This window comes from Sminthopsis crassicaudata, chromosome 4 (assembly GCF_048593235.1).
Source record: "Sminthopsis crassicaudata isolate SCR6 chromosome 4, ASM4859323v1, whole genome shotgun sequence".
Classification (NCBI taxonomy): domain Eukaryota; kingdom Metazoa; phylum Chordata; class Mammalia; order Dasyuromorphia; family Dasyuridae; genus Sminthopsis; species Sminthopsis crassicaudata.
In genome coordinates this window covers 257,639,416-257,660,383 of record NC_133620.1, presented here as the reverse complement: position 1 = coordinate 257,660,383, position 20,968 = coordinate 257,639,416, and the positions used below count along the sequence as shown (strand labels likewise).

The following is a 20,968-nucleotide window of genomic DNA, read 5'->3' as shown; positions in this document are numbered from 1 at the left end:
CTCTCCATTTAATAAATTCTGTATTGAATACTCTCTAATCTCTATCTTGCTCAGTTTCTCCAGCAATATATTGTCTATCCATTCATGGCACCATTTGGGGGATTTTCTTGGCAAAAATACTACAGTGTGTTGCCATTTCCTTCTTCACCTCATTTTACTAGAAAGAAAACTGAGACAAAAAGGGGTAAGTGATTTGCCCAGGGTCACACAGCTACTAAAAGTGTAAAGACAAATTTGAATCTGGGTCTTCCTAATTTTATTTCTGGTATTTTATCCACTTCAATTTAATAAATTATTAAATTTATGCAACTTGCTGAATATAACTTGGGGAAAGTGACTAGACTAAAATCTTGTTTTATTTGTCAGATTTTAAAAGTTTAATTTTTAAAACACTTAAATGCGACTGATGCAATAGAATTGTTGTCTCCTTGATCTTTGTGGAGGGTGGGCCACCTGACCTAGAGAAATTCCTAAAAATGACGCCCATTTTCCAGCTCTGAGAAAGCTAACTGGTTTCCAGGAGAATGTCCCACTTCTCAATTGATCTGGGAAACAATCACCACTTTTACTGATTTGGAAATTAGCCCCAATCACTCCCTAGCCCCAAACCAAAGATTCTGTACCCAAACCTTTGCTATCTTCCTAATCAGGAAGCAAGCTGCTGAGGAAATAGTTTCTCAATGAAAATAAATCCAATTTTTGTCAAAAAATCTCGCTTGGAGATTGGGACTGTGAATTCTTTCACAAAAACCTCTGACACCAGCCAGGGGACCTCCATCACTATTAGTGTATCTCTCACCCCTCTACAAAATAAATTGATTAATTACACTTAGTAGTGGGAATAGGAGATAATTAGAACAATTTTTTTTTTTTTTTTACTAACACCATTCTTTATTCTTTGCTAGCCCTAAACAAATATGTATAACTCACCAATCTCCACGACAATTCTATTAAGCCATCACTCTGTCTATAACCCTAAAGTCATTATAAGTGGTAGGGGTCTACTTCTTTTTATGTGAGACTCTTAGTAGCAAATCTTTGCACTCTAAAAAAGGGCAACTGTTGTACCATAGTTTCCTTTTATTGTCTTGACTCAGTTTCCCTAATTGTCCTTACTCAGTTCACCTAAATTGTCCTGCCTCAGTTTCCCTGAATTGTTCTGCCTAACTGTTCTGCTCAATCCTGCAATACCACCCCTTCCTCCTAATCATCATGATCCAGATAAGGAGAAAGACTTTATATATTAGACATCATTAGAATGTCTGGTGCCTTTCCACATCCCAACTTATCAGAATGTCCTGTGCCTCCCCCACCCTGTCAGAACAGGATTGATAGTCCGTTACCCCTCTCAGTGCTCTGATTCTGTCCCAGCCTAGGTCTACCTCTGTAGCGGAGCCATGTGTATATATACTTCATGGGAAGCCCACATTAGTTGCTGGATGCTTTGGCTATCAGCCCTGGGAGCAGCATGCCCCTAACACAATCTTTCCCTTTCAAAAAAAATATTAAAAACTCTCTAATCTCTATCTTGCCTCAGTTTCTTTGGCATTACACAACAAACTAAACTGATTCTTATACAGATTCTGGCTACAAATTAACATTGCTTGGGAAAAGGCCAAGTCAGCATCTTCATTATTGCAATGTCCATAGATATTTCCAATTTTCATTTCACCAGGAACAATTTTAAAGAAAACAAAGCCAAGATTTTTCAAGGTTATCAATTATCATAATTAAGTTGTATTCTGCAAATCAATTTAATAGGAAGATCAAGCTGATTGCCAAATTCTATTTGCAAATCTGAATTTGCACAGAAAGTTGCATTATAAAAAAACCCCAAACAATGAAATCTTGATATTTATATAAGGCTTTAAGGTTTTCAAAGTGCATTGGATATATTATTTGATTTGATTCTCAAAACAACTCTATGAGGAAAGTCCTAAAGGTATTATCCAACTAAGGAAACTGAAGCCCAAGATGAAATGATACGGTAACACATTTATTAAGTATATTTAATTTAAAGCAGAATTTTATTTTCCCCCCACTAAACCAAACTGCCTCTCATTTTCTTACCAAATACCATAAACAGTAAGTGATTACTCTGAGAATTAAAAATATTTTAAATAAATTAATATGTCAACATCTAGTAAAAGTATTTATAGGATCTGTGGTACCTAAAATGTCTTTAACTACTGAATACTGAATAATTATAATGAAAAGGCATTATCCAGAAGAATTGAGAATATAGTTTTTCCTTTCCTCTTTCTTCTTCACAGAGTAAGCACTATGGGTGTAAAACTGTCATGTTCTTTCAGATGGTGATGGGTTGATTAATTTTGCTGAGCTTTTTCTCCCACTCAGATTATTAGTTATTATTAGTTATAAGGTGATAGCAAACTGGATAGAGGAAGATCATAAAGATCATAAAAAACAAAAGATACCAAAATATTTTTTTAAATGTCTCAAACTGAGAATATTAATCATATTATCCTTGCCTATTGACAAACAATGCTTTGTAAACCTTAAAGTACAATATAAAGAGCTTTCTTTTATTGAAGGGTCAAAATCTTCCATTTCCATTTAGCTACTCAGCTTGACATGGACTCCACAGAATAACCTACTCTTGTAACCCCCTGTGCGCTTATTCCTAGCTCTCTGATTATCTTCCTCCACTAGACTGTAAATTCCTTGAGGGCCGGGACTATCTTTTTCTTGCTTGTATGCACAGTACCTGACACTTGGTAGGCATTAAAGAAATATTATTGAATCAAAACTGAATTGAATATAAATGTAAGGTACTACAACTACATGAATTCCCACAAATAGAAAGAATAAAAAGGATTTAGCATCTGAATATTAGAAGATTTCATATACAGAGGTCCCATTTTAAATGCAACATTAACATTTCCATGCAAATCATTTACAAGAATAATCTACATTGATTTCTCATATAATTTATCTTTAAAAGCAGCTTTCCTAAAATTTATAAGCCAAAGTTATACCAAACTTAATTAATGTTTGTAAAATTAAAAGGAGGCAGCCATCTTACTTTTTTATACAAGAATCATCCAAGAGGTCAATCTTGTTTTGTACAAGTACTGTTGGGATATCTCCAACTTCAGTTACTACTTTTTCTCTCCAACTGGATATTGCTTCAAAAGATTCCCTGTCTATAGTAGAAAACACAAGTACACAAGCTTGGGCTCCTATAAACACAAAAAAAACAGAGATTGTTATTAAAATTAATAAAATCATCATTGGAAAGGGGGATTTTATTTCACTTGTACTTAAGTCTACTTATTTTAAAATTTCAAGTAAGTTACGCTTTCACTGGAATTGTTCAACACCATTCCTAGAATGCTACAGGGAGCACAATTCTGCTAAGCTGGCACATTTTTCAAATGACAAATGTAGATTTGCCAAAAAAAAATTATTTTATGGAGAACTCACACAAGGCAAAAGTTTCACAAGGTAGTCAGAAAAAGAGATATAAAGACACTCTCAGGATCTCTTTTTAAGAACTTTAGAATTGAATGTATGACATGGGAAACACTGGCACAGGACAACCCAGAATAGTGTGTCCTCATCAGAGAAGATGCTATATATACTCTAAAAGCAAAGCAAAACTGAATTAGCCCAAAAAAAACATGAGATGTACAAAATTAGAGAAACTATTCCAAAAGTTCATAAGGATTATTTATGACCAACCTGTAGCAGAGCATTTCAAGTGCATATTGGTCTGATTAGATAGTCAGACACACTGTAATTCAACTCTAACATAGTGATGTCATTTTGGTCCTCTTTGAGTACAAAGGACAACAAGCAAACAACATTCTACCTAATAATCCTGAATTCCAATTTGAGAATTATACTATGGAAAAATATTCAAATGATCTAATTAGTTTAGATCACATATTTGTATCTACTCATTTCTTTACTTAAAAAAGAAAATACCTCCAAACTGGGCAGTCTACCTCCAAGGAAAAGAAAAAGAGTTTCCTAACTGAAGCTGCTATTTCCAATAGAATAGACAACTGCAGCAATGCAAGAAGAGAGAAATATTCCACTTATAAAGCAAACTAATATATCTAGTAATCAAGACATTTTCTCACAATCAGTTCAAGCTTCTTATTCTTCCAAAACTTAAATCTATTTAATATGCTACAGGAAAGGGGAGTAGAAAAGAAAAATGTAGAAAGGAAAGGGATAGGTAATAAAAGGAATAAATCTATAGAAGTAGAAGCTTTAGCAATGAAACCATTACCTATTACAGTGGAGGGTTGAAAGGTTGTCAAGGAAAGATGAGGAAATTATGCAAAGAAAAAAGTATTCCCACAAAATCAGGAGAAATACATGTAACAAATTTAGCATAAGCAGGTATGTTTTTGAAAATATATTGTAAACAAATTAAAAATAGAAAAAAATAATCCATTGCCATGTTTGCAGAAGAAGTTAGGGTAAGATTCAAAATATAAAACAATAAATTTCCATTTCAAGAAAGCCTTTATAATAAATACTACACATTGTGTTCAGAGTTATCTTTTCTTTGCTTCTTTAATAGGTTTTCTTTTATTCTCTGCTGTGCACTTTCTATTTTGTTCTTTTTTTCCCCCCTCCTCCCCTCCTCCCCCATTAGGGCTACAATTAAGCAAAGATATATACGAGTGTATGTAAATATATACACAGAAATATATATATATATATATATATATATATATATATGTATATATATATATATATGTATATACGTATACACATATAGATATCTATATTCATACACATATACACCTTCATATGCATATATATAAATAAAACCCATTGTATGCTTGTTTGTCCTGTTTCTTTGAAGGTAGATAACAGCTTCCAAGTTTTTCCATATTTTTCTAACTTCCCCAACTCAATTTTCTACATCACAGCAATATTCCAACCTTATACTGTCTAGTTATTTTAAACAGTCTAACATAATACGACTGAATACAATGCAGTTTCCCTATTTTTCTCTTTTAATTAAATCTAGGTTAGGTTTAATTTTGTTTAAAATCATGATGACTACCTCTGCTTTTTTTTTTTAACATAATAAATTCTACTCCTGATCTGACATTTTATATATATCTTTATTTCTTATCCCTCCTGATTCCTCCACTTTACTTCTGTCCACCATCTTGCCTTCCTATTTCTTAATTTTCCTCAACCTACTCCCATCCCACCAGGATCCCTCCCTTATCTTCTTCCCCAACCCTTCCCCTTACCCTCTTGTTTCTATCTGAATTTAGAAGACTTTTATAGATTCCCAAACATAAATGTTGTTCCCTCTTTATCCCCCTTCCGTTAATCTACACACCTTATCTCATTCCTTTTCCAACCTATTCTTCCTTCATTCTTATTTCTTTACAAATTTAAAAGACTTTTATTCTTTTCTAAATGAATATGATTTTTCTCTTCCCTTATCTTTTCCCTACCCCCTTATTTCTTTCTGAATTCAGAAGACTTTTATACCCTTATAGATATATATGATTGTTCTCTCTCTTCAACCATTACCAAGGAGAGCAGTGTTCCAGAACTACCAGACCACCTCTGCCTTCTAATTCCTGCATCAGTTCTTCCTCTGGAACCTCATTTATATAAGATAATTACTCTTTTTACCTTTTCTGAAACCATGAGAGCATAGTTTTGCTTTTTGAAATAACATCATACTGAGCTCTACCCCAATCTCTTTTGAAATTATTGACAATCTTAGACATAGTTTATATTCCCCTGTATAAAAAATAAAGTTTGTCCTAATTGAGTCTCTTGTAATTAGTTTTTGATGTCTACCTTATTTCTCTTGGATCTTGTGTGTCAAATTTTCTATTAAGTTCAGGTCATTTCAAAACAAAATCCTAAAAGTGACAATTCACTGAATATCCATTTTTCTTCCCTTCAAGTTTATGTTTAAGTTTGCTGGGTATGCTATTTTTGGCTTCAACCTCAGTTGTTTGCTCTAAATAGTGTTCCATGATTTGTAGTCTTTAAATTTAGCTACTAAAAAAAAATAAAAATAAAATAAAAATAAATAAATAAATAAATTTAGCCACTGTTAGGTCTTGTATGATTCTAACATGGCTCTGCTGTATTTGAATTGTTTTGTTTTTTCTTGTTATTTATAATATTTTCTTACCAACCTGGGGGTTTTGGAATTTGGCTAAGATAGTCCCATAATTTTCTGTGTAGGATCTCTTTCAGGTGATGATGGGTAGATTTTGTTCTATTTCTTCTTTCCCTTTTTGTTCTAATATTTCAAGACAATTTTCTTTTAATTATTTCTTATATTATTATATCAAGACACTTTTTCTGAGCATAGCTTTCAGATAGCCTGATTTCTCTTTTTGATCTGTTCTCCAGATCAATTATTTTCCTTATGAAATGTTCACTTTCTCTTTTCTCCTTTCATTCTTTAATTTTGTTTTATTACTTCTTAGTCTCTTACAACTTCATTGGCTTCCTCTTGCTCAATTCTAATTTTCAAAAATTTGTTTTATTCCTAAGATTCTGAATCTCCAGGGGCAGCTAGATGGCACAATGAATAGCTAGAATAGCAGCCTGGAATCAGAAAGACCTGAGTTCAAATTTGACCTCAGATATTTAACACTTTCTAGCTGCATGACTCTAGGCAAATTACTTAACCCCAACTGCCTCACTAAAAATAAACAATAACAACAAAAAAACAAAACTGCATCTCCTTTTCCAGTCAATTTTCTGATCATAACCTTGTTTTTCTTCAATTGTCCTTTCTTTAAAAAACAAAACAAAACAAAACAAAAAAACACCTTCTTCCATCTCTCTTTTTAAAAGCCTATGAAGGGGCAGCTAGGTGGCACAGTGGATAGAGCACCAGCCCTGAAGTCAGGAGGACCCAGTTCAAATCTGGACTTAAGACACTTAACACTTTCTAGCTGTGTGACCCTGGGCAAGTCACTTAACCCCAGCCTTGGGGGGGGGGGAAGCCTATGAATTCTTTTAGGACAGATAACCATTTAATTTAAATTCAGTAAACCAACTGCTTAGTGTTTTTAGGAAAGAGCTATGTTTATATGTAAACAGCTACTATAATTAAATATCATATACATAATATGGATTGTCAATATATCATTCCATTAAGTCATAAGGCCACAACAGATCAGATAATTCATTCTCCTGTTTCCATAGAGGTATACACGTATTCCATGACTGTAGAAAGATATTTCAGCTAATATTAAAATCAATTGCCCTAAAAGTACAATTAGTTACTTAGAAAGAAACAGAAAATTACTAAAGTTCAACAAACAGTAAATACAATCGGAAAAATAGGTCAAAAATACTAAACCCTGACAAATAAGCAATTAAGTTCCTAAAAGCTCAAGAAGTGTATGTAGTAACTATGGCCAAAAACAAGGAAGGGGGTTAGGGACAAGAAGACTTGATATTTTATGGATACCTTCCTCCACCATTTCAAGTCAGAACAATCTGTCTTTAACTTAGTTGGTTCAAGTACAGAGAGGCTAGTGCCTTGCTCAAAATTACACAGCTAGTCTATATTGGAGGTAGCCCTTTGCTAAGTCAAAAGCAATATATACATGTTAGCTTAACTACTATGAATTGTATACTATTTAAATTATTACACAGCATGAAAAACTTTTCAAAAAAACCAAACCCACACTAAATACTAGAATTTCGCCACAATACTATCTTAAAATATATGGAATTTAATAATAACAAAGGATTCATCTTATATCCCAACAAAGTGATTTGATTTTCAAAGATATCAGGAAAAAATTAGTTATAATGTTATCTAGAAAGAAATACAAGGGAAAAACTGTTGATTTGGGAGTAAGATCTAGTCTTTGGTCCCAATTTTGTCCCAAAATTATGTATTTACACAATTTTCTTTTCTCTATACTACTTATATGAACTTTAATTGTGGCATTTCTTTCTTTCTTTCTTTCTTTCTTTTTTTTTTTTTTTTTTTTAACCAAAAATGGGAGAGGTACTTTATTCCTGCATACACAAGAAAGACTAAATAAAACAATTCACAGGGTCTGCATTAACAGAATCAGATTTGGTAACTTAAAATGATCAGTACAGTCTATTAAATGGGTTATATTTAAGCTTCATCAAAACATAAAATAGTTTGCAGGATGAATTATGGCAGTTCTTAATGTATAAACACACAATGCATAAACACTTTGTCCTGAAAATAAACCCCAGAACATTAAAAAGTTTCTTAAGACTTTTAACAACTCAAAAAGAATTGAGCCTAATGATCCACACAGAAAAAAGATATTGAAGAATGACTTTTGTTCAAACTTTGATATAAGCCGCATACGAAAAGCTCATTTTTCCCATCTTGTTTTGCTTTACAATGTAAATGAACACTAAGCTTAGTCCAGAATTGAACAGGAAGATGATAGTTTAGATTGCATTTAGAAAACTAAGCAATACTTTCAATGACACCAAGCTTCTCTATGAAACTGAAATCCATCTCTTTAGCATATTCTTAGAGGTACATTTTGTTGTTCAGTCACGTCTGACTCTTTAGGATTCCTTTTGCAGGGGTTTTCTTGGCAAAGATGCTGAAGAGGTCTGTAATTCCTTGTTCAGTTCAATTTTACAAATGAGGAAATTGAGGCAAACAGGTTACATGACTTGCCCAGGGTCACAAAACTACTAAGTGTCTAAAGAGGTTGGATTTGAAGTCATGAACATGAGTCTTTATGTCTCCAAGTCCAGTTATCTGTTGTGCCATCTAGTTGCTCTTAAAAGATATTATAAGGTTATCAAGTTAAAAAATCCAAGGAATCAAAACTGAAAGCCAACAAAGACACAATAAAGAAAAATAGATGTATAACCTAGAGAGAGGACTATGGGAACTCAGTGTGCATCACAACATAGCATTTTTACTTCTTTTGTTGTTGTTTGCTTGAATTTTATTTTTGTTCTCATTTTTCCCCCTTTTTGATATGATTCTTCTTGTGTAGCAATAATTGTATAAATATGTATGCCTATATTGGATTTACATATATTTTTACCATTTTTAATATATATTGGATTACTTGCCACCTAGGACAGGGAGTGGGGGGAAGAGGGAAATTGAAACACAAGGTTTTGCAAGGGTCAATGGTGAAAAATTATCCTTGTATGTTTTGAAAATAAAAAGCTTCAATAAAAAACTTTTTAAAAAAGAAAGAAAAATAAGTGCATACAGATGTATATCAATGAGACTTGGCAGTATTAGTATCTTAAAAAGTATTAAAGTTTTCCAATTTTGAGTTTATTTCTAGCTTCTATGAGAGATTATGGTAGAAGAAGCAGAGCAAGAGAATTAAGGCAAATTGAAGTAGACTAGGGGGGAGAACCTGAAAAGGTTCTCAAGAACAGGAAGAAGATAGTAGGAAAGACAAAGTAAATAAGAAAAGGGAAATTAAGAGGCTAAAACAAACTGGTAGGAGAGACAAAAGGCTGAACTGGAGGTTAAGTGTGGATGTAAAATTGTTATTGAGACTAAGGTGAGTGGACCTATCAAGTTGAGTAATCAAGCCTTAACCAGATATATAGGATTGAGATATAAATACTCAAAAATAGGCTTTTTTTTTTTTTTTTTTAAAGCAGAGAATTGGATAGTGCCTTCAATCAAATGTGCAGTATTTATATTTCTGCCATAGTCAAGTGACTATTTCAAGTGCAGGATGATCTTCCTGGAGAAGATTTAGGGGCTCAGAGTGCCTCTCTAAACTTCAGGTTATCAGAGAGAAGGTTTTGTAAAACAAAGAGAAATGAAGCTTAAATATATCAAAGAAGGGGATCTGAGACTGAGTAGAGGAGAGTATTATACAGAAAAAGAAAAGAACAGCAATATAATAATTAAAGTTTACAAAAAGATTTGGGACTAACTGAAGAGGAAGAAACATGCTCCGAGTAGGAAGCACCTGTTTTGTACTGCAATAAATAATTATCAAAGACAGCTGGCAAACATTTAGAAAGAAATGGTGATCACAAAGAGCCAACACAACTGTTAGGATTACTAGGTGAGAACTCAGGTTGTCTGGATAGTGACAAGGTGAGAATTCAGGTTGGACAATTACAAGGTGAGAACTCAGGTTGACTTGATAGAAGGAGCAAGCTCATTGGCTGAAGTGGTTCTTCCCAGAAGCCCTTGCATTATCCCACGCCCATTCTCTGGGAGAATAAAAGAAAGGACACCCAGAGATAGAAGACGACTCTGCATTGCATCAGGCTTGACGGGGCTCTCTGCAGGAAGGGAAGTCACTTCTCTGGACAAGAGTTAACAGCAACTGCCTGGAGACAACGGTTCGTTACAGGAAGAAGAATCTGTCTGAGAGATTTGAGTAGAAGACACAGCAGATCTCTTCCTAGAGAGTGATCCGGCAGCTCCTAGAGACGACAGCTCGCTACACACAACTTCATCAAAAATGGGCTGACAGTCTACACTGTTGCGGACGTAGCCTCCTTTAAGATTCCTTGTCTGATCTACCTTTGGGACAAGATCTGGTCAAAACCACCCTTTTGTATTCTTAGGGGAAAAGATCCGTATCTGAGCTGGCTTGGATAACCCAACCCCAACTATCTGAAAAGCCCGCCAAAAATCTGGCCTTCCAGGAATTAACCTGAGCTCCGTCCACATGGCTTCTTCAAGCAGATAAAAACAGCAAAGCTAGAATCATCTTTGGTCAGAGATTTGAAAGATGCCAGCCAAGATGCTGGCATCCGAGACTCTCTGTCCCCGCGGCTGCTTTCGGGGTATATCTTCCTCTATCTAATGCCTTTTACTAACCAGACCTTGGCCTTGCTTCCAAATCTTGCAATAAACATCTTTTTACCCATCTAGGTTTTCGGCCTGTAAATTCATTTACAGGGGACTCTCGCCGCCACTAGACCTGATTTAACTTTGTATCCTTGTGCCAAATCCTAAGGGTTGCAGGGGAGCTCCATGTGACTCCCTGTACCCCGAATCCTGCCACTAGACCTCACTTAATCTATTGAGGTATATACCTCATTATTAGGTATTTACCTCATCATACACTAATTTTCTTTTTTGACAAGATTAGTAAACTAGTAGATGAGAATCCAGTGAATATAGTTTGCCTAGATGTTAGCCAAGCTTTTACTAAGCATATTATACTATTATTGTGGACAAAATGGAGATATATGTATTAGACAACAATAGAATTTGGATGGATTCAGAAAGGATTAAGTGTTAGGACTCAAAAAGAAATTGTCAATGGTTAAATGTCAACTTGATTGGAGGTCTCTAAAGGAGTATCCTCAGTTATCTATGCTTACCCTATGCTCTTTAAAGCACTCATACATGACTTGAATAAAGTCATAGAAAGCATGTTCAGTAAATTTTAAGGTACCTCTTTGATGGGAGGGGGGAATCCCAGATATTGTGTCTCTGTGACTTGGGGGAGGGGGGAGAATGAGGTAGAGACTCCTTGAAGGAGAGATTTTCCTTGAACTCTTCCCTCTGCAAAAGACCTACCGGAGGGAATCAAGACTAGTAGTTTCATTCTGTTATCCTGGAGGAGACCTACACACCCCCCATTGATAACACTCACTACTGATTACACCCTTTATTGAGCTGGAGATTAGTCCAGAGACACTCATTAAAATTTCTATTCAATTCACTTGAAGATCTCTGTCCAATTTCAACTCAAACTGTCCCCAGCCTCTAGCCAAAGTTTCAATCATGCCAGGCCAAGGGACCTCTCCCTGGGCATGGCTGCCTTTGAGGACACTCTGCCCACTGAAAGGGCATTCTCTTTTTAGCATTAATCCCTCTCTTTATCTCTCACCTATTTCCCTAACAGAACTACACTCTTTGCCTCTCTGTAAGGATTTCTCTGCTAGGAACTTTATCTCTCTCTCTGCCAGGATTCCTCTGCTAGACTTTTACTTCTCTGTTGGGACCTTGCTATTAAGGAAGTTAGCCTTCCTAGGAAAGGGTGGCTTCTCAGTTCCAACAATAAACTTCTTTTGTCAGTTTAACTTTTTGAGTTTGAAAATTCTGTTATGAAGGACCTGCGCTGACCAGAAGGGGGTTCCCACAACTCTGTGCCCTGCACCAAACCTCACCATTTTTGGTTCTCTGACCAACAGAAGACCCCGAAATCTGGACAAGATAAAAAATCTTTTTCCCCTCTATTCTATAGTGGACATCCAAACACCGGGTAGGTTTGGGTTGTTGGGAGCCCCAGGCTCAAGCAGAATTTTCAGGAGACGCTCTATTGGAATTTCTGTGTTCTGACAAAATAGCATTTTGTGGCTTTCCATTTCTAGACATTGTCTAGAGAAGGATGAGATGCTATAGAATTTGGGGAAAACTAAGACTTTTTCCTGTCAAAAATGAGACAGAACACTCCTGCTTCTTAAAAAATCCTTGCTTAGAATATTTGTGGCAGCCCTCTTTGTGGTAGCCAAAAACATGGATGCCCATCAATTGGAGATTGGCTGAATAAATTGTGGTATATGAATATTATGGAATATTATTGTTCTGTAAGAAATGACAGGATGATTTCCGAAAGGCCTGGAGAAACTTACATGAACTGATGCTGAGTGAAATGAGCAGGACCCAGGAGATCGTTGTATACTTCAACAACAATACTATATGATGATCAATTCTGATGGCTGTGGCCATTTTCAACAATGAGATGAACCAAATCAGTTCCAATAGAGCAGTAATGAACTGAACCAGCTACACCCAGCAAAAGAACTCTAGGAGATGATTATGAACCATTACATAGAATTTCCAATCCCTCTAATTTTGTCCGCCTGCATTCTGGATTTCCTTCACAGGCTAATTGTACACTATTTCAAAATACGATTCTTTTTGTACAACAAAACAACTGTTTGGTCATGTATATGTATATTGTATTTAATTTGTATTCTAACATATTTAACATGTATTGGTCGACCTGCCAACTGGGGGGGTGGGAAAGGGGAAAAATTGGAACAAAATGTTTGGCAATTGTCAATGTTGTAAAATTACCCATACATATATCTGGTAAATAAAAATTATTAAAAAAAAAAAATCCTTGCTTGAGAAAAATCCCCAAACTGGAAAGCTTAAGAGGCTGATTAGATTTGCTGGAAGGGAATCAGACTCCCTCCACTCAGCCCCTCCAGAGACAAAGGAGGCTTCCTTTGCATCTCAAAGCACTCCTCTAAATCCCCTTCAGAGAGTCTCCCCCAGACCAAGGAGAAACCTGGCCATGCTGGACCCCAACTCTCTGAGGGGTCCAAGGCCAACACTTGGAGGATAAACAGAGGAAATTGGAGAAGCCAAGTTTTTCCCACTCAGTAGTTACAAACAGCTGTTGGCTCTTTAACTCTCCCCCTCTCTCTCTCTGAACTAAAACCTGGGACTCCCCAATCTTTTTTTCTCCTCAGGGCAACTTCTGCCTCCTCCACTCAGAGCAAAGGTGCCTCTTTCAATGCAAATCTCTCCCAGACTGAGATTTGTGCTCTAGGTGTCATAGAAACTGTTTGAGAAGACTGAAGTTCCTGTCCTGAGTTCCGAGCAGGAGAAGCACTGGAGGGACTGCCTCTCCATTACAACAGTCCAACACCTGGTGGCTGCTTGGTACAGGGGTAGAACCACCCCCCCCCCAACATCCTGCACAGGTTTTTGGAATTTGGGACTTGGTCAAGTTCCCCCTTGTTCCACCACAACAACCAGATACCTGGTAGCCGGTGATGGGAAGGGTTTCTCTTTTACTCTCCATCTGGCTCTCTGGTCTCTCCTCTCCCTCCACCATAGAGTGGGGATAGTAAGGGGTGGGGCCAAGGACCTGTCTTGAGATCTCTCTTCTGCCTAGCCACCTTGGTGATTTAATAGTGAGACCCAACTCTCTTCTCAGACCCCCAGAGATGTAAAAAAAAAAAAATCAAAAAAGCACAAACTTCTAGGCAGACAATTGAAAGATTTGGAGAATCTTAACTGCATTCTTATCTTGATCTGCAGCCCTGCCAGGCAGGGCCATGTCCATCCTCCAGACCCTGCCTCACAGTAGCTGTGTACTTAGCTAGGTTAGCCATCCAGCCTTAGAGCAGTGGCTGCCTTTAATTAAAGAGATCTCAAAACTAATTTTGGGACAGCCATTAGAGGTTTTAACTCCCCACGGGGTCCACAGCCAAAAGGGCATCAGTGGCTTGGTTGGAGACCTAATAAATATCAGGGTCTCTTACCTGACCTGACTTTCTGTGTTCCTCACCCTGTTCCTTGACTCCACCCAACCGGGAGAAATTAACTTTTCTAAAAATGGGGGATACAAAGGCAGGTTATTCCGTGGTGACTCTCGATGGCAACCTAGAAATTAAGTCATTGCCTCCTAGGACCTCTGCCTTAACCAGAGCTTTAGAACTGGGGAAAGGAATGGGAGTGGACACTTATACTGACTCCAAATATGCTTTTCATATTTTGCATGTTCCCGGGCCTCTGGAAAGAAACTACTTTCAGTTTTTGCTAACACCCCTGAAAGCCTCAGGGCACTTGCTAAAGCCTGCCTAAGCTCCAGTCAGGGAAATAAACTGCCTAGTTTTTTCAAAATACTCCTGTGAATACTCTGGAGAAAGGAGGGTAGTATGGACTAACATCCTCCTTTCCCTCACTTTCACTCTCCTACCTTTTTCTCACTCCAAAGGAGAACTTTTTGCTCCTAGCATATTCTCTCCTACTTTTCTCGATTGGTATTCTATACTCAGGCCAGCAATTAACTCCTTAAATACCTTCAGCTGGGGAGCTCTGTTGGCAGTGGAGGCATTTGGAATTGTTAGGTGGGCTTTCTTAAAAGCAGCTCACAGACGGGATCTGATGTATTTTCTGCAAAAAGGCCCCATTCTCAAACGTCATCATCTCAACCCTGGATAACAATCCCACTTTTAATCTACTCCTGAGATCTGTTTTCTCTAGGCTTCAAGCAATGCACTTTCAACTGCCCTCCAATCTGGAGAACATGGGACGAATACACAACATCCCTTGGATGCCCTGATACTGTTTTCAGATCTCACACCTCCCCTTTTGGCATGAACCCCAAATAAACTAGAGATATCTCTATGACCCTTGCCAACTGAAAGTTACAGAAGTCTGAGATTGTTGCCCTTTTTGCCTAAATGAATTTGGGTGACAACTGTTTGAGGAGGGAGAAATGATGTGAGAACCCTGAAACTGTCTCCCTTGAAACTGTCCTTGTGAGGTGAGCCCTAAAACTCTTCCGATAAGGGCCCACCCTTCAGGGAGTTAAGTGGTTTCATTAAGATTGGTCGAGACCTACTTAGCTCAAATTTAAGTAATCTCATTTAGCTGGGGATCTAGATTTCTATCGACCTCTATGAAGTTGGAGATTAGTCTAGGACCATCCAAGTGGTACATTTCTATTCAATTCAAAAATTTCAGCCTGATTTCAAATCAAACTGCACCCAGTCCCTAGCCAAGTTTCAAATTATAAAAAGAGGCAACTGGGCTCAACTCCTTGCAGAGAGGATCTAAAAGCAGGAATCATGCCAGGCCCTCTCTATCTCTCTCACCTATTTCCCTAACAGGACCACACCCCTCTTTACCTCTCTGTCTGGATTCCTTTGCTATGAACTTTTCTGTTCTGACCTTACCACTAAAGAAGTCCACCTCCTAGCAAAAGCTGACTTCCCAGTGCCAATAAACTTCTTTGTGCCAGTCTAACTTTTTGGGTTCGTAAATTCATTTATGAAGGACTTGCACTGACCAGAGAGGGGTTCTCTCTCTGCCCTGTGCCGAACCTCCTCAACTTTAACTAATAAATTGATGATACTAGGATCTAAAAAATTGATGAACTGGGCTGAACCTATTAAGAAGAAATTCCATAAGGATGGGGGAATCTTGTTTAAGACTATAACATGAAAGTTCCTAGAAGACTCCTCTCTCACACAAACACCAACGTATATATAAAATAAAAATCAATTTAACAAACACCAGATGGAACAAAGGAAAAAACAGTAAGCTCCACCATTCAGTACAGGACTTTATACAGAAACAATTAGAAGCTTGAAGACACTTAAGAAGGATAATAATGTGTGAATCAGAAGCCAGTACAAATTCTGGTTTAAAAAAAAAGAAAAAGAAAAAGAAAAAAGAAACCTGAAGCCAGTTGGAGCTCTTAACAGGAACCCATAAAGAGAGATCCAAAGTCAGTTTAATTTGGTAAACACTGGTCTGAAGCCAGTCCAATCTCTAGGACTATGATGGCAGCATTAAGAGAAAAAGCCAGGTCTTAGAGCATTCAAGAATAACAACAGGAGGCAAGGCCAGTTCAACAATAAATATACAATGAGGAGCCCTCCAAGAGGTCCAAGACTGTAACAGTCTCTAACCTTAGATCAAGACTAACAAGTCCAAAACAAGGAATAAAGTAAATTCTTGATTTTGGATTGTGCAAGAAGTAAAGACTGGATCTGCAATGGACCAGTGGGGAGAAGAAGGGAGAGGGAGAGGGGAAGGGAGGGAGGGAGGAGGAGCCAGAAAAAAACATTATATTTAAAGATGCCACAAATAATGAAACGATACCAATGCTTTATATGTAACAAAATGGCATTATTATGCCACTAAGGATCTGAAGAAAAAGCTAACTGAAATACGCTTTTCAGAACCAGATAAATCTAACCAAAAAAAAAAAAAAAAAAAAAAAGACAAAAAGTTAAGGACACAAGGAGAATTTTATTAAAAGTTAGAGCAGATGGATCTCTGGTAATTGTTGAATGGGAATCAATAATACATATATAACACACACACACATTTCTTCTATTATGTATGTATGCATGGCATATTTACAAAAACTGACTGTATATGAAAGCATAAAAGTCTCAAATATGAAAAAGAAGAAAATTTAAAAACATACATTAATGACCACAATATAATTAAAAGGTATAATTAATAAAAAGTATTTGAAAAAATCATTCAAATCTAAATGGAAATTAAATAGCACTTTCAAGCACCTGTGGGTCAAAAAATCAGAAACAATGGATTTCATCATCAAAGAAAATTATAATTATGAGACAACCTACCAAAAAATTCAGCCAATAGAAAAAGCAATCCTTAGGAGAGAAATCTACATCTCTAAATGCTTTCATAAAAAATAAAAATATGCCATTAAATTGGACATAGGACTTTATAAAATGTGACAATTAAAAAAATACATCTGGAAACCAACCAAACCCAAAAATAGAAATTATGAAATCAAAATAGAGAATAAATTAAAACAATAACAAAGAAAACCTCAATTGGATTGATGTCTAAAACTAAGAGCTAAACATTAGCTATTATGATCAGAGAAGTAGAGGAAAATTAAATTGTCAGAATCAAAAATGAAAAAAGGAGAATTCACAACAGTTAAGGAAGAAATAAAAGAAATTATCTAAAATAATTTTGCCTAACAAAAGTGACAATGAGATGTAATGGATTGAGTATTTACAGAAATACAGGATACCTCTATTGCATAGGAACAAGAAATAGAGGGGAAAAAAGCTAAGGGCAAGCCGTAAAGAAGTTGTGGGTTGCCCTTCCTTGGGGTCTTCAAGAAGAGGATGAATGAGTATTTGTTAGGTATGTTACAATATGGGTTCCTTTTGTAGATGTTTGGATTTGATGGCCATTGACATGCCTTCAATTCTGAGATTCTTAAGTCTACACCACAAAGAAATAGTTTTAAGAGATGTAAGCCAAGAATTGTCTGCCCAAAAAAAGGAGGTAGGTCAGTCACAAAACTAGGACAAGACATAATAGTTAAGACAATCTGATGGTACACTGATACCCATACATACTAAATGACCAAGAAGTCTATCTCTAGCATGCTGGCAGGACATGAACAAGAGATAGGTGAGATAAGAGAGCAATTATGGGTTAAAATCTTAAAAGTTGAAAGGAATGAAGAATTTACTTAATGTTAATGAGCTGCATAACATTATAATGAGCATCTACAATACAAGGTTTAGTCAGTGCTATGTTATTACAAGCACATTATAGTCACTGTTGAGTCATATTAATCCAAGAAAATAACATTTTAAAACTCTAATAGTAAAAAAATATATATTTTTTTAACAGGAAATGTTCATTCAGATCTCATTTAGAGACCTGAGGTTTTATTTCTAGCTTTTGAAGCTCTAATCTTGTAGTTATTTGCTCCTGCCAACCTTATGTATCTGCCTTTCCTCTGAATTTACTATTTGTGGTCTGTAGTACATAATTTAATATTTATGTTCTCATGCTTTTTGCAACTATTTCAAAAACACTAGGCTATTTTTTTTTTTTTTTTTTTTTTTATTTTTTTTTTGCTGAGGCATTTGGGGTTAAGTGATTGCCCAGGGTCACACTGCTAGAAACTATTAAGTGTCTGAGATCACATTTGAACTTGGGTCCTCCTGAATTCAGGGCTGGTCCTCTATCCACTGCCCCATCTAGCTGCCCCTAAGCTAATCTTTTCAACTAGAAAGGGAACATCTTATACTTACCCACAATGCTAATATACAGTAGGCACTCATTAAATTCTTATAGGTAAAGCTAGTTTTTTGGGTTTTTTTTCCCCTAAGACTTACTTTGACAAAAATTAGATGAGGACTTTTAAGGGACTCCATAATTTCAAGTCAGAAGAGAAAACTGGATAGCATTCTTATAATTAGCTATTACTTTTACTAAGAAAGAATACATACAAACATTTTTATCTTGATTTCTTGAATAAAAATTCACAGCTTTCCTATGATTTACAAATTTAGATAAAATTATTTTACAATATTCATATGATTTTTACAATAAAATGAGGGGAAAAAATCCATTAGGAGCTTGAGTTTTGAGAATAGTTTGAAATTACAACTAATTCCTGAAGAGAAAAAATTAGGCAACAAACTGAATTTTCTTATTTATCCATAAGAACAAGACAAAACAACAACAAAATCAAAATGTACCTCGATAGTAAGCCTTTGTTATTGCATCAAACTCTTCTTGACCTGCTGTATCCCATAACATTAGCCTGACATCTTCATCATTAACTCTGAAATAAAAGGCACGCCAATTCAAATTTTAAGTGGAAAAATTTAATAACATTTCAATATTTTGATTTTTTAAAACTGAAATTCTTAAAAATATTACTTGTATTTTTCTGCATATCAGCAAACTTAGAAAGAAAAATTAGACTTGTCAAGATTCAATTTCAAGTTTTTGAGCACTTGTAATACTTTGTGTTAACAAACATGTATATTTTGGTTCCAATTAATCCTTCATTTCACAAAAAAAAAGAGAGTAAAATGAGAAAAGTGCATAATAAATGAACTACTTTTAAGATAGATTTTGGCAGTGCTGTTTTAACATTAAGTCTCTCATAAGAATCTTGCACTTTTTTGCCTTTAATTCTGTTCTTCCCCAGCCTACCACAGACTGATCTTCTTCCCTATTCCCATCCCTCTCAATGGCAAATTTTTGTTCCTTTCCCTCAAAAAACTCTTTAATTCTTCCCTCACTTCTTAGCCACATCTTTCTACTTGTATCAGCACAACCTCTTTAAAATTCTTCCTCTCTTGTCTACTTCACACTGCCACCACTCAATTGAAATTCTCATCTCAGTTTGCCTAAACCCCCTATAATAACCTCTTAATTATTCCTCTGCATCAAATTGTTAACCTTTTTTAATACAACTACCACATTTCCTTTGTCACTCTCCTGCTTCACTGCCCATTAAAAGTAAGACTCCATGATCTGGAACATAAAGCTACTCCACACTCTGGCTCTGACTTAGCTTTCTATTTCTTTTACTCTGTTCCTCACCCTATATACTCTACCTTCCCAATAAAATGAATTACTAGTATTTTCCTGATCTCATACTGCATTTTATTGCATAGATTTTTAAATAGGAGAGACCAAGGCCTGAAAATATTCCTTCTCCATCTGTATTCATAATTTTCTCCTATTTTCTCAAGTAACGTGCTGTCTTCCTCCACAAAAATTTCTGATGTCCCCAGCTAGAACGTTTCCTTTTTTGAACTTAAGATTTTGTTTAGATCTCCTGTATACTTATCATACTCTTCCTTGAACACATATAATTATAATATACATTTTATCACTCTTTTTGAGTATATGTTCCCCCCGCCCAAGACTTGAACTATTTCTTGTTATATTTACTGCCTCTTATGGTTCCTTTTAACTGTTTTGTTTGGATTTCTATATAATTAGTTATATATAGTTGGTTGCTATATGCCTTTGGGAACACCCAGGAAGAGAAACAACTTCCTTTATTCACATGGGATCTCCACCCCTTTCCTTGATGCTCTACTAAAAACTGGGAAGAATCAACAAAAAGTACTATTTTTTCTTTTCTTTAAATACAATTCTTAATTGTGAGCAAGCCTGTCCTCCTATGACTCAATTAACTATTCTCTTACCAACAAATCTTTAATCCTCTCCAAATATGTTTTCTGTTACAAAATCCTTAACATCAATGTGTTCTCTGCCAATAAAAGGACATCTTGTGTTGGTACTTAAAACAAGTTACAAATTCATTTTTCTGAGAGCCAAAAATTAACTAAATTAAATGTTCACCAGTGAGTATGCTGCTAGTAGGGGAAAAGGGGAAAAAAAAAAAAAAGCTAGGAAAGGAAGGAAAGTGAGAGATAGGGCAAAAAGAATAAAGAAAAGAAAGTAAGAGGAATAAAAAAGAAAGAGGTACATACAGATAAGTAGTACAACAACAAGTGTCTCATGTGTCATTACTCAGACCTGCCCGGGAACAAGTTTGTGAAATTAGTTACAGCTATGTACATAACACTTCAAAGTTATGAAACAGCTAACAAATTATCTCATTTTATTCTTACAACCACCTCATAAAATAGGTATCATAAAGAAATGCAGGCTCAGAGGAATTGTTATTGCCTATGATCACATAGCTATTAAGGGTAAGAGATTCTAACTCAGATATGTTCCAAC

At 35.8% G+C, this 20,968-nt stretch overlaps 1 protein-coding gene across 3 annotated transcripts in view; it reads right to left on the bottom strand.

Annotated features, from left to right (window-relative positions):
• The window catches only part of RAB23 (RAB23, member RAS oncogene family), a 43,542-nt gene that overhangs the window by 8,476 nt on the left and 14,098 nt on the right, over nucleotides 1–20,968 (bottom strand). For all 3 annotated transcript variants that reach the window (XM_074310606.1, XM_074310605.1, XM_074310604.1), the window contains 2 exons: nucleotides 18,958–19,043; nucleotides 3,047–3,203 (listed from right to left, as the gene is read on the bottom strand). In XM_074310606.1, the coding sequence (XP_074166707.1) occupies nucleotides 3,047–3,203; nucleotides 18,958–19,043 (243 nt within the window). The remainder of the gene's footprint in view (nucleotides 1–3,046; nucleotides 3,204–18,957; nucleotides 19,044–20,968) is intronic.